Here is a 16,324-nt window from a genome sequence, read left to right as displayed (position 1 = left end):
ACACAACAAGGAACACCAAACACTGATTTTTTTTTAATTTTCGATTTCCTTCTCATTAGTGGAACATACCTTCAACCATACAAACATGTTATGTTTATCTTTCAGTTCTGTTTGAGATGTAAATGGTATCAAGGACTCAGCTTTCTCTCTCTCAATCATGTTTTCCACCTAAAAACAAGAAATAATCTACTGAGTTCATTGAAGTTATTCAAGCCAATTTTTTTGCAACTAGGAATGCAAAACATCTTGATTAATTATTTCTCTTATAGTCTACGGTTATTACAAGCATAAAAACACAGTTTTTCGTTGTGACGTTTCAGGAGAACACACGCTTCCTTCATCAGACATCATTTTTTTTAATAAAAATAATGTGATCAAAACTTTTATCTGAAATAAAAATAAAACAGACTGCTTGTTTTTTCACAGTTATGTTGCTATATTACAACAATGTAACATTGACAACATCCATTGTATAATGGATTATCTTTTTATTTACAAAAATCTTAACCATTGTTATAACTGTACCTTTAGTCAAATTAAAAATAAATGTCTGATGAAGGGAGTGTGTGTTCTCCTGAAACGTCACAACAAAAAAAAAACTGTGTTTTTATGCTTCTAATAACCGTAGACTACAAGAGAAATAATTCTACAATGCAAGCAATGCATACATATAAGAAATATTATCTTGATTAATGTAATAGAAAAGAAAGACTGTTGTTTTTTGTTGAGTATTGTATAATGATGATGCAATGATGGAGGATTGCTTGAGGATTAACATGTGTCCATGTCACTTCTAGACTTGTACTGTCAACGGCAAAAATAATGGTAGGCAAATTGTCCACCTCTATTTTCATTACTTTTTTATTCTACATCCTGTGTTGTTTTAAGGAATGAAACTATGTTGGTTCGAAGCAAGCATTGTTCTCTGCTTATTGACGTCATTATTTCAATTCATTCTCATCACATTGTGTAATACAGACCGAATGAAAATGGTGGTGGACAATTCGCCTACTGTTTCTTTCGCCATTGGGTGTACACTTCTACTTGTCTACTTGTATCGTCAGTCACTGGGCAGCCCTGTAGCAGATACCTAGTATTCTTCCACACTTTCCTTGCAATTGTTTTCTTGTAAATTCATGAAAAGACACAAAGGAACACCCAAAGCTTGACCGAAACTTGAACCCATACCTTTGGCAGCAAAATCATGAGTTGCCTACTCAACATGCAGAGCCACTGCGATGGCAAAGTTTCAATTTTAGCAACAGAATCAAAGATATGTAACTCTTACATTAATTGTTATCTATTTGGCATGTGTGAAAAACCTTGAAACTTTTATGCGTATGATAAAACAGCTCTTTAACAAGCTTTCTTGGTAGACTAGTTTTTGCAATGTAATTTTGTATTTTATCGATCAGATAAGTCGTGCAATACTTTCTTACCTTCTGTGAGTGAATCCAAGGATGACTAGAAAATAATATTAAGGAATCATAACTTGAAATAAAATTGGATTTTGACGTATGTTTTAACTTTGGCGATTTATTTTTAAAGTAGGATTATTTTGGACAATGAAATATTTGTAGCTGATCAGTGGTGATTGATTCATTTTGAATAGTTTGACTTTTAACCACTGTTTTTACTTTCTATTTGTACCTACATTTCAGAGACTGGTTCTGTGTCCTCAGGGCACTGAAGGTGATTCAAATGTAAACTTCTCTGATCTAGTGGAACCTGGGCCACTGCAAAGATAATTCTCTCTGGCACTTTCATCCAAAAACAGGTCTTACCCAGACCACTAGATGAGGTGGAGCCTCAGCCACCAAAGGTTTATTTCACATCTTACACTAGAACCATGCATATTAATGCCTTCTCGAAATGCACCTTGTGTTCGGGGACCATGGACAGATGAATGGGTAGAGACAAATACACAACCCTGAGGAAGAAGACAGAACTAGTCTCCAAAAAGTAGGCACAAATAGAAAGTACAAACAGTTGTTAAAAGCCCAACAATTCAATAGAAAATCTTAATTTATGAAGTTGTAAAAGTTGAGTTAACCTATGGATTTGACTTAACATAAAATTCCAATCAACTGAAAAATGAAAATTACCGTATCTTAATGGGAAATATGAAAATTTAAGAAAACAATATTGACGACAGATAATCTGGTGAAAAGGAGATTAAACAAGCATGTACATACATACCTAAATACATACATTTATATATATATATATATAATGAAATTTGTCTATTACAATCCTGACCAGGCACTATGGAAGTACCATGCAAGTTGTACAAGGAGTACTTCATTTTTTTAAGATTTTAAATGCTAGAATAATTTGTGCAGATTATATATTTTCATTATGGAAAAAGAAATTTAAATTAAGAAAACCAACATTCAGCAGGATAGGTGTAAATGTGGGCCACATTCCATGGCCTACTGTAGTTCATGTTGTTCGTGACCAGAAGATCAGACAAAATATTACATTTTACGCAAACAATCACTTGTGCAAACAACCTCTTTAATTTGATATGCTATGATGTATTTTTAAAAATACATACCTCTTCTGGTTCCTGTGGTACACTCAGATCATCAACTTGTATGTCTAACCCTTCCTGCTTTCGCTGAGGATGATCTGATGACGAGTCATTCTGCTAAATAAAATAGATTTTCAACATTAGGGAAATTTCATTTCATCACAAACAACTCTGCTGATTATCTATACAATTCATCACATACAAAGGCCATGCAGGCAGCCAATTACATTCCACAAAATATTTGATAACAAAAACAATGGCAAAACATTAAGTATTCTCACACTCTGCCTGTTCCACAAGAAAAGTGGCCAGAAAATACAGGGTGATTTCGAACTCCCATTACAAACTTAGGGGGGTGAATCTAGAAGGAAAAACAAGCCGAAAGTGCCATGTGGCAAAATTACGAAAACGACACGTGTACATCCATCACTCCGTTTTGCGTACCATCTGGGATGTGCGACAGTCACTGTCCAAGCATGTTCCATTTGTCGCACTTCATGCGCTCCTCTGGGGACTCCCTCCATGTGTCACTTTTCGACCGTCCTGTGACAGCATGTTCCCTTGTCGTCTTTCTCCATTTTGCGCGAGTTTCCGCTCACGTGCAGTGGGGATTCCCCATTTCCTTTTGGGATTCCCCTTGCGCATTACGAAAAGCGCCGCAATTTCAACGCCCTGATATTGTTTGGATACGACTTCCTCCACTTCCGCCAGAGCCGATCTTCGTATCTTTCGTGGTTCAGACGTTATTGCTCTTTGAAAGAGGTGTGAACCGATTTTCTCACGGCTCTGGCAGCCACACGGTGCCGTTTTCGTAATTTTGCCACATGGCACTTTCGGCTTGTTTTTCCTTCTAGATTCACCCCCCTAAGTTTGTAATGGGAGTTCGAAATCACCCTGTATATACCATGTTGGGGGTAAGAATATATATACACACAGTGCTTTTCACGGCCAAGTTGCCCGTGAAGTGGCAGTGAGATCGCGTCTGCCGGTAAACTGGATTCAACATCCACGTAACTGGAACCGCTAGGTATATAATGAAATAAGCTCGTACAATTTCATTGACAGTTATATTGAAAATGAGTACGTAACTTGTTACAAGATTACAATGTTGTCCTCCTGCATCCACACATTTATAGGATCTTTTCACTACCACGCATCTGTTCATCTGAAGTTGTTTCAGTTTCTCTCCTGATGTATAAAAGCTTGGTAGCTCGCCACGCAGACGTCATGGAAAAGTCAGTTTCTTTTGCAAGGCTGGAGGAATTTTTGAGTAGTATGGTGCAAACGTGTTCCAACGTCCTATACTTTTCCCTCAGTAAACACGTGCCATTTCACCCTTTGTTTCTTATCAATAACAGACCTTGTTTCTCTAAATTTGTAACAACTTTTCTCCTGAGATTTCGGCCTGTATATGGGACCGGTGGCCACCCAGCAGAGTGAGGAAACTTGGGAGCTACAATTGAGTAGCGTAACCTGTTCATGAAACCTACAACGACTGGAGGTTTCTTGTGCTGACCACCATCACTCTAACCTGTCGGCTTGCAGTCGGTAGGTAGGATGTGGCCCTCATGCGCTGTTGCACTACAGGCTGGTTGTTGTTGTTCTTATTATTACTGATTAATAAAGCCTGGGACTTAGTCCTATAAAAATGTAAAATATGTATGTAATTATGTCATAAAAATTGAAAAATATGTCATAAAATAATTAAAATATGTCAGAAAAGTGCACAAATATTCCCATGTTTTCATTTGCCTCCTCCAGAGATACTGGGACAGAGTATACACACTGATACATACGTGGTGGCTGAAATGACAAGTAATCTTGAAACTCCCGTACTCGATTGCCGATAGAGTAGGGGCTGTAATGTACCGAATGTTATTTTTACTTTTGACTGATTGTGGTGAGAAGCGAAAAAATATAAGAACAATTAAAACTTGTTTACCGTGATTCTCGTGCCCGCATAACAAGGATGAAGAACATTTTTCCTCAATAATGTCCGCACAGCTATCAATTGTCGGCAGGATATTATTGTTCTGTACTAGTTGGTAATTTCTTTATCCTGCCATCGATAATATAAACTATCCGTTGCACTAAAGTTAAAAGAATAAATTATAAAATAACCGATTATGTACAAAACAATTACGAAATTGTGCAAAAAGATGTCTTATTATGAGAAAATTGAATAAATATGTTTTAAAAATGTGAAATTGGTAAAATATGTCGAAATATGCCTTATCAAGTTCGTCTATTTCGGCTAATTTTCATCAGATACGTGAAGATCTCACCCCAGTATTCGATCTGATGCCAAATAAAAAATATAACAAAGTCCCGGGCCCTACTGATTAAATTTCAACTGATAGTTTCAAATACGCTGGTGTCAGCTCAGGTTAGCAAGAATTAAATTTTGTGTGGGGCTATGGGACAAAACTGAGGAACTCTTCACTTGAATTTGCATGCATAGACATACTATGAAAGGAGACAAGAATTTTAGGCTTACCAAAGAGTCTCCCATTTCTGTACCAGGTGCTCTTGAATATCTGGAGAACACATCTATTTCAGTGTCACTGAGATGTTCTACATCACTTGGGTAATTTTGTTGTCGTAGTATATTTTTCCGTTCTTCCTATGAAACAGGAAAATTGTAGTATTATTAACAGGATTTAACTATTCAATAAGGAATTTTTTTCCTTTGAAAAGATTCATTATTTGTGGCAGATTTTATATTAAAAAAAAAATACATTGATAGTTACTACTAACCTGGCAACATTGAAAAACCTTGATAAGTTGGAAAGTTAAGTAAGTGAAATAGTCACAGGGTGGCTTGAAATTTTCTCTGTAGACTTTAAAAATTGACTTTTATTAATCCAAATCTCATTCAATTTATACATTTTTATTAATGCCCTGAGGCAAATTTTTCACAATGTAGCATTTTTTTTTATTGAGGAAGAAAAAGAAAAGAAAGCTGCATGAAAAATAAAACAGAATTCTCTCAATCCGTTTGCTTTGTTAGTGCCCTTTGCAGAACAACTTATCTTATCGTAGCATAAGAAATACAGCGCACACGACCTCACGTGCAAGCAGAGAAGAACTCCAATTACCCACGCTGGAATCCAGACGAAAATATGCATTTCTACTAAACATTCACCAGGCAATTAACAAGCACCACCACTTATTAAAGGACAAAGTAATGATATCTAGTAATATACATTATCCCAATCTGCGATCCAACAACACCAACTGTATCTGAGTACCAAAATGTAACAAGGCAAGATACGGATCAAAATCCCTCTCATCACTGGCAAGTAAAGCATGGAATCAACTACCTGTAAATTGCAGAAAAGAGAGAAATTTGGCCAATTTTAAACAACAGATTAGGACATTAATCTATGAATACTGACACTGTGCCTATTCTACCTCATTTCCTCCTTCATAAAACGTAGCTGCAAAAAATGTTTATTTTAGTCTATTTCTTATGTTTTTCAATTATATAAATTTATAATATTCCATTTTATGTATACTTATAAACAAATAGCATAACTGTATATTAATTCATGTAGGGTAAAAAGCTGTTTTTGTAGTTCGGAATCAATGTAAAAAAAAAATGTAAGCTTAATTGTAACCCTACTTTAATAATAATAAATAATAATAATAATAATAATACAGAATATTGTTGCAAAATAAGATATCTTGAAGTCGATTAGGTAAATTAGAAATTTTTACACAATTAACAATTTTTCATAGATTACTATATCCCATAACATTTGTGACTTGTGTTTGTAGATGTATTTTGAGTCTGAGCATGTGAAGTGGGAAATGTAAACTCTGCATCTTAAATTAAATATTTTAAATATATACAAATTGAATTAGAATTTTTGAATAAATTGGAATCGCACAGACCCTTGATATTGTTAATATGTATTTGTGTGTGTGTGTGTGGGACTGGCGAGAGGCACATGAAGGGTGGAATAGAGAAAACATCTGCTTATACCCTGTAGTTACAAGTAGAAAGTTTAAAACAAGTTTAGCTTGTAGTTACAATTTGTAGCGATCTTATTTTCTAAAGGTAGTTACAACCCTTGAATTTTTTAAAAGTTCCCCTTGAAAACTGGGAATTATATATACTTGAATTATATGAAGGTCCTAGAGTGGCCACCCTGAGTCAGGAATTTTTAAAATACATTTTAAGAAAACCTAGGAAAGTCAGGGTTAATACTTATTCTGCCTTGGTTAAGTCTTCCCAGAGTAGCATATATTTTAATTCTTATTGCAGGTGTATCATGAGTGTAATATACCTGCAGCTGTTGTTCACGCTTGGATGGACCTTTGGCCAGTGCCAGTGAAGCCATTTTTGAAATTTCCTGTTCTTTCGAAAAAACACTACGATATTTCAAAATCTGAAAAATTACATCTGCTTGTAATTTTTCAGATTTTGAAACAGCGAAAACAAACCACACAAAGATTCACGGAAATGTTCTGCAAGGAATTCTATCTGCTTAGAATTCCTTGCAGAACTATTCCGTGAATCTTTGTGTGGTTTGTTTTCGCTGTTGTCTAGATATTAACAATAGTTTATGTAGCAAGGAAACTATTGTGAACAGTGAAAGCAACGCTCTTTTAGTGTGGATAGGTTGCTTGCCTTAAGTTAAAAAAATAAACATATATTTTAAATTCAGAAACATTTTACATGTAAAAAGTAATAAATAAGCACATGGTTGGAACAGTCATATCATTGATTGAATTTCAATGAAAATATTGGAACATTTCACGGTCGGTGCGGAGCACATTTTGGGAACCACTGCTCTAGAAGGAATTCTAAGAGGATGTAATTTTTCAGGTTTTTTGAAAGGAGAGGAAGTTTTGAAAACATCTTAGCTGGGCATTTACCAAAGGTCCTGTAGAACTTTAAGATTTAAATATATATGTAAATCGGTAAAACTGATTTTATTTATATCTAGTGTTTTTTTTCTGGGGAGAAAAATTCCATTACTCTTTAAGTTAGTTTGTTCTTGTGTTCATCACAAGAACTACTCAAAATATTGTGATATGTTCTTTAATGATCGCCTATAAAAAGGTGCCAGTATGGCATACTACTAGAAAAAAAGCACTGTATGCATATCATCATCATCCTTTGCTGTTTCCTGCTTCTGGCTGGGTTGACATAGAAGTCAAGCTTCTCCTAACACTCTCTACTATCTGCTCATTCCACCGACATCTTGGTCTCCCCTTTGGCCTTATTTCAACTCCTTGTGCATTGCAAGCACTTACTGGCAGTCTTTCTGCACTCATACTCTTCATGCATCCGAACCAGCTAATCTGTGCCTGATCTATTCTGTCCTGAAGCTTCACCACCCACACTGTCTGTCGGATCTCCTCATTCCTTATTCTATCCCCTCTAGTCTTCCCCAATATACTCCTTAGAAATTTCATCTCCACTGCCTGCATCTGTCCTTTGTCTCTCTCTGTCATTGTCCTAGTCTCTGTGTGGATCTAATAGAATGAATCTAAATCTATTTCATTTTTTGGAATTATGCAAGTTGAATTCTATTTTTGTAAGATCGGAATATTCAATATCATTGATGCCCAGTTGTTTTAGTGTTAAATGAAGGTTGATTAATGTCATCTAGTAAGTATAAAAGTTGTAATGAAGGTAGGACAATAAAAATGAAGGTAGTTGCTGGTATGATTGTTCAAGTGGTTTCCAGGGTTTATCCTTGCCGCCTGTATTTACGAATGAAAAATTCCACTCTTTCCTTGAACCAGCTTCTTGATGGAAGATATTCTTACAGTTTACTTTTGTTAATTTATTTTGAAGAATGTTGAACAATCTTAATTCTTTTGAATATCACGTACAGGATAACATTTCAACATTGGGTTCAGTGTGTAGACTGCAAAAATGACACTAAAATTTTTATATATCCCATAATAGATTTTCATTTTTAAAACACTTCTGATGTTTCTGCAATTGAAGCACATATTAAGGATGTATAGGAGGGAGATTTTTTGGTCAGGACAGAAAAAAAAATGACATTATGGATGGGAAGTGATCAAAGTTTCCATTAACAATTTGTTGCCATTAATTAATATTTATTAGGGATGAAAATCAGAAAATATACGTTGGAATTCATTTACCGATACCAGCCGATACTTTTCCAGCATATTGGTTTTTCATGGGGTCCACAGTAATTGCACATGACATTTTCATGGAGTCTAATTAACCTGGAAATTATGCAAAATTCAAACTCTTTTTATTTTGCACCAATTTTGCACGAAAAACTGTATTTTGTGATTACATAAAATCTGTTTTAATATTCTGATGTAATTATTGAAGTAAATTTCTTGATAAATTGATGCATATAATTTGGGAAGAATATTCAGACACCAATATTGATCAATATTTTGAACAAATTTCAATTATTGCAATTTTCAAGTATCGGTATTGGTGGGATTCGGTAAGAGTATCGGCTCAGCCATAATATTTATACATTTTTTTTTCATTCTTTACTAAATAAACTAAACTAAAGATAAATACATACAAAGAATGGTTGTACATACCTGTGAGATATGTTTTCTTGCCATGCTCACTTTCAATGAACTTGAGCGCTGTCTAGCTCTGGTTGTCTGTGGAAGAGAGTGCACACACACACACACACACATGTGAAAATTTACTAAAACATAATGTGAGCGTTATCTGGAAATCAATCTCAGGTGAGCTGGTAAAATGAAACAATAAGACAGTGACGAAGCAGTATATACAGTTATTACAAACATGTCTGCACATAAACGTAAATCATGGGCAAACTGAAACACTTATCATATTGATGCATGAGCTATTGTATGCCATCATTGTAGAAAGTTCCCTTCAAATTCAAATGTCATGCATCAGCTTCTTGTTACCCTTGAAATGACCTTCATTTACAACACAAATTGTGGAGTGAATACCAACTGTGAAATCTGCACTTGGTGGGAGTGTTGATGGTGGTTGCCATGTCTCTACAGGTGCTACCAGTCAAGTCAAGAAATCATCAGGTAGGTAAAAAAAAAGTGAAGAAATTATGCTTGTGGTCAAGAATTTTTACCATTTTTTTTACAGTATAATGAATTCACATTGTTACATACCTGTACTGGGATTTCATAAAATTTAATATTTTGAAATCTAAAATTGTTTTGAGTTGTGGTTAAGATTTGCTCACTTTGTTACTTAAGAATTACATTCTTGTGTTCGTGAAGTTTTGTAAAAATATTAAAGAAAGTAATGTGGCCATTCCCCATCCAGGATGAAGTCTGAAGCTTTAATTTATAGATGCAAAAGCAAATCTAGATCTCTTGTTAAAGTACAGCTTCAGTTTTAATCTTAACCCGATCTTGTAGTAGGGGTTTTTCATTGAATAAAAATATCAATTTTCTTAATTTCCAACTATACCTAAGTAGGGGTGGGAGGTGCAGGTAAATAAATGTTAAGGAAAAGGGATAAAAAGGACAAGAATTTTGGATTTGTTATTTTGGTAGACACAGGGCCGGATTAGGGTGAGTGCTATTGATGCTGCAGCATTAGGCCCATTCCTGAAATAGGTCCAGATGAAAACAGACGAGAATTTTCCGAAAGCTGAACAGTTTTTGTTTGCTATATTAACCTGAAAATAAATCTTAGAATGAAATTTGGAGCCACAATTTCGGACACCTAGACACAGCGTTACTTATTATACAGTTACTATTATTCTTTGTGCTGTGATTTAACTATAATGTCGTTGTGTTTATTGTTCATCGAAGATTTCAAGCATCAGGCCCAATTTCGTCTTAATCCAGCCCTGGGTAGACACCCTGAAAGAGCAGTACTGACGAAATTGAGTGGATTCAACAGTTTCATGGGCGGTGAGAAAATGTGACAGTAGCAAATTGGGTACTGATCACATCTGTTCAAACACCATGTCCCCATGGCAACTTGTTTTTTTTTTTTTTTTAACTTGCCAGGGGTATGATTTGTTGAGCACCATTCAAAGTTGGTGGCAACAAGTGTCCCAATTAAAAGAAAAAAAATACAGTGGAGCAACAGCCTGTGAGGGCCAGGCCCTACCTGCTGGCCTCACTCGCACATGTCTCAAGCAGAGGTGGGCAATCATCCAACCAGTGTGACATGTGGTTAGCATGATGAATCTCCAGTCCTTGTTGTAGGTTTCCATGACCAGGATGGTGAATTGCTACCACTCCCATACACTGGCCAAAATCTCAGAAGAAAAGTTGTTACGCTTCTCCTATCCGTAGCCCGAGTCCAAAGCCTGTTAGACTGCATAGCCATGGTACAGGACAAGTGTCTCAATTTTCCTGTGATTATGTTGATAAGTAGCATATGTATGTAATAAATGTATGCCCTAACTCTCTTCCCTTTTTGTTTTATTTTACCAGCGCACCAGAGGTTGGCTTCTGGATAATCCTCATATCAGGGTTGTTAAAGATCCAGGAATTTTAAATAAATTCAATTCCGGTCCAGGAGAGAAAATCAGTAAGCGTAAATGGGTTCTGAACCATAAAGAACCTTTTTATCTGTAAAGTATTTCAATTCGGTCCAGGAACGTTTATTACGGATCAATTTAAAAATGGTCCAGGAACCTTTTTTCCCAATTAATTTAAAAACGGTCCAGGAACCTTTTTTCCAAATCAATTTAAAAATGGTCCGGGAACCTTTTTTCGAGATCAATTTAAATACAGTCCAGGAACCTTTTTTTTCAATGAAACAATATGCAACTTGTACCGAATTTAAATTGTGCGAGAAAAAAGGTTCCGGTACATCAGAGGAAACCGATAGAACCCATTAGAATTTATGAAGTTCCTGGAACTTTAACAACACTGCCTCATATATCAGTAATGTTAATACAAAGTAATAAGAGATCACTATGAAATATTTACGGACACAATGAAATGCCAGAATAAATAAATTATCAATAACATCTAGTGTAGTAGTTTAACTGTTTGCGATATTTCTTTTCAAGCATAAATGATACATTCCCTTCTTATGGCTGCATTACATGTACAGTGGAATTCCAATTTTTACGTTCCCAAATTTTACATTTTTCCACATTATACATTCAATCTTGATGGTCCCAACATTGCAAAATGTTATAAAACTTTTCTTCGGTTTTACATTTATAAGTTTTTCTAGCTTGATTCTCTGAAAAACGTAAAATTGAGGTCCCACTGTATTAACTTTCCATGCAGAATGTCTCGATTCTCGCCAAGGAGCCGACCCCTGTGGTGGAGTGGTTAGAACATCATGCTGCGACTTCAGGGGTCCTGGGTTCGAATCCCAACCTGGGTGTGGATGTTTGTGAGTGTTCATTCCTCAATTTCATCATATCACTCATCCCCATCTTCGTAATTAGCCTAAAGTGGCACAAAAGTGAAGTAAAGTGAAGCAAATCAAATCAAAATCTCGCCAAGGCTGCTTATGTGCATACACGAATGTAATATTGAAATCTGAGTATTAATAGCATTTATAAAACATTACGAAAGTATTGCCAATAATGATATTCTACCAGTCTGATATGAAATTGAAAATATTGCTTGAATGCATAGGATTGGTTAATTTTCCTAATTAATTATTGTATGTAAGCAGATGACAGCAGAGGGTTTGCTTTGAAAAAGAAACTGCATACAAAGCATGGCATATAAATTAAACATTTATATGATAAAAATAGTAACAAATGGCAGAATTTTGCACTAAATTATAGGCTATTCATAGATATATAAGACTGGTAAAAGTATCAGTAATTTTACCAATACACCAATATGACTATATCAGTTGATACTGATACTATGAGTATCAATCTGTCACATTGTTAATAAAGGGTGCAGCAATGAATTGGTCGATTTTAAATACTCCACAGTTAAGACAAAATGAACTAATTTCTTGACTGTAGCAAAAATATCAAAAGAAAATACAAATATATTCCCTACATTGTGATTTATTTGAAAATAACATTTCTCGATGACCTCCATTTTGTTTCAGACACACTATCAGTCTTTGGGTAGGAATTTGAGCCACCTCTTCCCAAATCCAATCTTGTTCATGAGGGTTGGTTGGAAGACTTTTTCTTGCCCTTAAAGAAAATAATCACACGTGGACAGATCTGGTGGGTCAAGGAATATCTCCATTGTTGTTCTTTTACAATGAAAATGCTGTTCCTCGTTACCACGACGATATTCAGATTACCCAGATACTTACACAACATGAAATATTATATCAACATTAGGATCAATTTTATCATTCACAGCAGTAATTATAATAGTATTTATTACCTGAGAAGCTATGACAAGTGCCCGGCCCACATTAGTTAATATACAGCAAACATCATCAATCAAATGATATCAAGCAGCTCCACCTTCTGAACATACATATTCAGAACTTCCTATATTATTAACCAATTTTTAAAATGGCAGAAAAGTGCATTGAATTTAAGCTTCAAATATAAGGATACCCTTTCTTAAAAATGGCTACCTGAAAGATTATGGTAGTCACATGTTAGCTATGTTATCCAGTGTTGCAAAATCGCCTGATTCATTGCCGAACCCTATATATCATTTTTTCAAGTTATATAGAGCACTGTACATAGATATTGAGTAAATATTACATTCACATATTCAAGAACTAGAAGAGGATTCACACGAAAGAAGTCATGATGCATGTACTGAAAAATGGGCACACATCAGAGGCAAAAAAAAAAAATCCTTTGTGTGAATCCTTGCAGTTGTTGAGGAGATAACACAGTGTTTGTGAAATGTCAAAATTTGTAAAAGTGTTTTAGTGCTGCACATATGTGATAACCCAACAAATATCCTTCTTCCAGTACATGGAGTTTTAATATGTATCTTAAAAACTGAGTATTGACAATTGATAAAGCATTGCTTCAAATCCGGGAACTTTTCTAATGATGGAAGCGGCCCCGGCGCCCACCCAGCGTCGAATGACATGGGTACCTGGGGGAAACCCTGGGGGGTAAAGGCAGTCAGGGGCGTGATGCTGATCACATCACCCCCACTCACGACCGGATCAAGAAAGTGTGGAGCGTTACCCCCCCAACCCCTATACGCCTTCATGGCATGGTGCTAAGCACAGGGGAACACTTTACCTTTTACCTTTTTTATTGCTTTAGTTCTGTTGATTGTAGATAGCAAGGACAGACTGAATATTGGGCAGATGACATTCTTGTGCACATGAGAAAGTTAGAACAAATGTGTTCATTCTTACCACAAACCTTACACCTCCATCAATTGAGTCTTCCTTACTGAGTGGTACAAGTAGAGTCTGCGACGGTTCACCTTCTTTACTTAGCTGCAAAGTCAATTAGTACTTATTACTCCACACAAATCAAAAATGCTCTCCGTAATTTTGAAAATTAACACTATGAAATTTGGGTCTGCATATTAGTGATAAAACTACCAGCAAATGCTATACTGAGAAGGCACTTATTACCGTATGTGTGTATAATGCGCACCCTGGTTTTTGATGGAGAAAAGTGACTAAAATTTTAATCTCGTGTATAATGAGCAGTATAATCCAGGTTCAAGAAATGGCTTTCTTAGTTGTAGGTCATACAGCCTTTCTATGCCAATCAAGAGCTAGTGACATCATACCAATTCAATGAGTCAGTCACCTGTTGCTATGTGTTGAGAATATCCTCTTGTGTAAACTGTAAGTGACCAACCCAAGCCACCACCTCCTCTCCCTCCACAGTGTTTAGCATCCCAAAGTTTCACTCTTTAACCATTATATTTATTCTGTAATAGTAGATAGGGAGATCAAAATTACATTATGGATTTGCAGTACACAGGAAGTTATTTTCCGTTATTTCTCACCCAACAAATACTGTTGATACACATCCCATGTGATGGGTGGTGCATGCTCAAATTCTGCCAGAACAGCACTGCTTTTCTTGTGTTGCAAAACATTACATTACAAAGTGAAAAATCGTGTGAAATGGCCTTTAAAGTTTTATGGATGGTTTTGTTCATTTTCTCTTTACCTTTTCTAAAAAAAAAACACTTCAAAATGTATACTTTTTCCATGACTAATGCAACATTTATAAGAGGCCCATTCAGTACCCTCAAACTAGCAGTTAGCAGAACAAGATTTCTTTCATTAAGGCATTTACACATTCCATATATGTCATATTATTTGGCCCTTAATACATTTTAATTATTATCTTCTTTCTCCTTATCTTTTCTTTCATCCAAAGTACCACAAAAATCAGAACATTCCTTCATTTTGTGATGAGCTTATTTCAACTGCATTGCACATTAGTGTCACCATCTTGAATGGAATACTATTCCCATATTCTGAAACTACAGAATTCAAGCTTTACAACGATATATAACATGCTAGGGTTCTGTAAACATGAAAAAAGTATTCCATGCATAATACGCACCACAGTTTCTGGGTGCAAAAATTTTGGAAAAAAAGTGCACATTATACATGAGTAATACTGCAGGGAGGATAACTTATTGACAAATTTAATGCAGCTTAAGAGATCAAGCCTGGCATTAATGCCGCTGCTTCACCTAAGATACCAAACCAACAACTGACCTCACAATGTGGATGGATTTCTCTCTCCTTCAGATATCTTGCACCTCCCAATTTTCCCACGTATGGTAACATGAAATGGGGAACTACACACTGTAATATTCATTTTTATGTTTTTATGTGAAGTACGTTTCCTCCATATTTTATCACAAGTGTAAAATGAGAATACTCTTAAACTTCAAATTTAGAGTTTGTTTACTGACTACACTTTCTACGGTTTGCATTACCCTGTGGATAATGAAAAATATTATAATATTGATTACTTCTGCTTTAAAATTTTGAATGTAAAAATCGACCTCTTTTATTCTAGCACTTCCATTCCCCAATTGTGGGTGCTTCATCATCCCTTGCATTTTTCTTTGCATAATGTTCTTTCACATTCCACAAAAGTTATTTCTTAAATGTATTGTAATACTGCAATGTATGACTTACATGTTTACATCAGTGTTCTTTAAAAGCATAATGTTAATTTATGTTGCAGAGATTAGCAATTGCAAATTATTTTTTTTTTAAATTTCAGAATTAAGTTAGATGATGAACATAGTAACTGAATTAAAGCAAAACTGATACTTCTTTATTAAACTGTAATACTTCTCATAGTAATGTTTCCATAGCATGATGTTCTAATAATATATTTCCACCAACCTTGGAGAGAAACATAGAAATTACATATAAGAGCCCTTAACACATTGGGGTCTCACGACGGGCGTAGCCCGCAGTGCACTTAAAGTCAATGTGGACGAACGACGGGCATAGCCCATCCTGCGGTATGCAATTGCTTTGCCGATTGAACGACGGGCTATGCTCGTACTTCGTCTCATGCGCGTGTTCCTTCAAGCCCCTCTGTTGAAATTCCGACCACTAGGTGACTCATGTGCTATTTTTATCTCGCACCTGCGACTGTTTGTTGTCGGGTTGTTGTACTGTGCATTATTTAGAATGGCGTCGTTAGATCCAGACTTCGTAGAGGATTCCGACTCAGAGTTTGAAGTTAGCGACGATTTTGATGATGCAGATGAATTTGAAGATTTGGAAGGTAGGTTATATTCGTAATAATTATTGTCGACTATATAAACAGTGCTGCAAACTCTAGTATTTTATGAATGAAGTGAGAAGAGGTAATTTTTTGGGGTCTATTCATCTTGCCTCTTGCTTGATTCTCCTACATGCACTGATGTATTTTTAGTTTTTCCATTTATTATTTTGTATAGTGTATGTCA

The 16,324-nt window shown here is 35.5% G+C and overlaps 1 protein-coding gene across 1 annotated transcript in view; it reads right to left on the bottom strand.

Moving 5' to 3' along the window:
- Window positions 1-16,324, bottom strand: part of LOC146005465 (uncharacterized) — a 191,331-nt gene that overhangs the window by 21,666 nt on the left and 153,341 nt on the right. Inside the window, exons 42-46 of the mRNA XM_083144708.1 lie at window positions 13,773-13,856; window positions 9,086-9,151; window positions 5,031-5,156; window positions 2,558-2,650; window positions 70-168 (exon numbers count right to left, since the gene is read on the bottom strand). Coding sequence (XP_083000834.1) covers window positions 70-168; window positions 2,558-2,650; window positions 5,031-5,156; window positions 9,086-9,151; window positions 13,773-13,856 — 468 coding nt within the window. The remainder of the gene's footprint in view (window positions 1-69; window positions 169-2,557; window positions 2,651-5,030; window positions 5,157-9,085; window positions 9,152-13,772; window positions 13,857-16,324) is intronic.

Source organism: Lepisma saccharinum, chromosome 23 (assembly GCF_977018435.1).
Source record: "Lepisma saccharinum chromosome 23, izLepSacc3.1, whole genome shotgun sequence".
Classification (NCBI taxonomy): domain Eukaryota; kingdom Metazoa; phylum Arthropoda; class Insecta; order Zygentoma; family Lepismatidae; genus Lepisma; species Lepisma saccharinum.
Note: the sequence above shows the minus strand (reverse complement) of the source record. Positions and strands in the feature narration are given on the sequence as shown.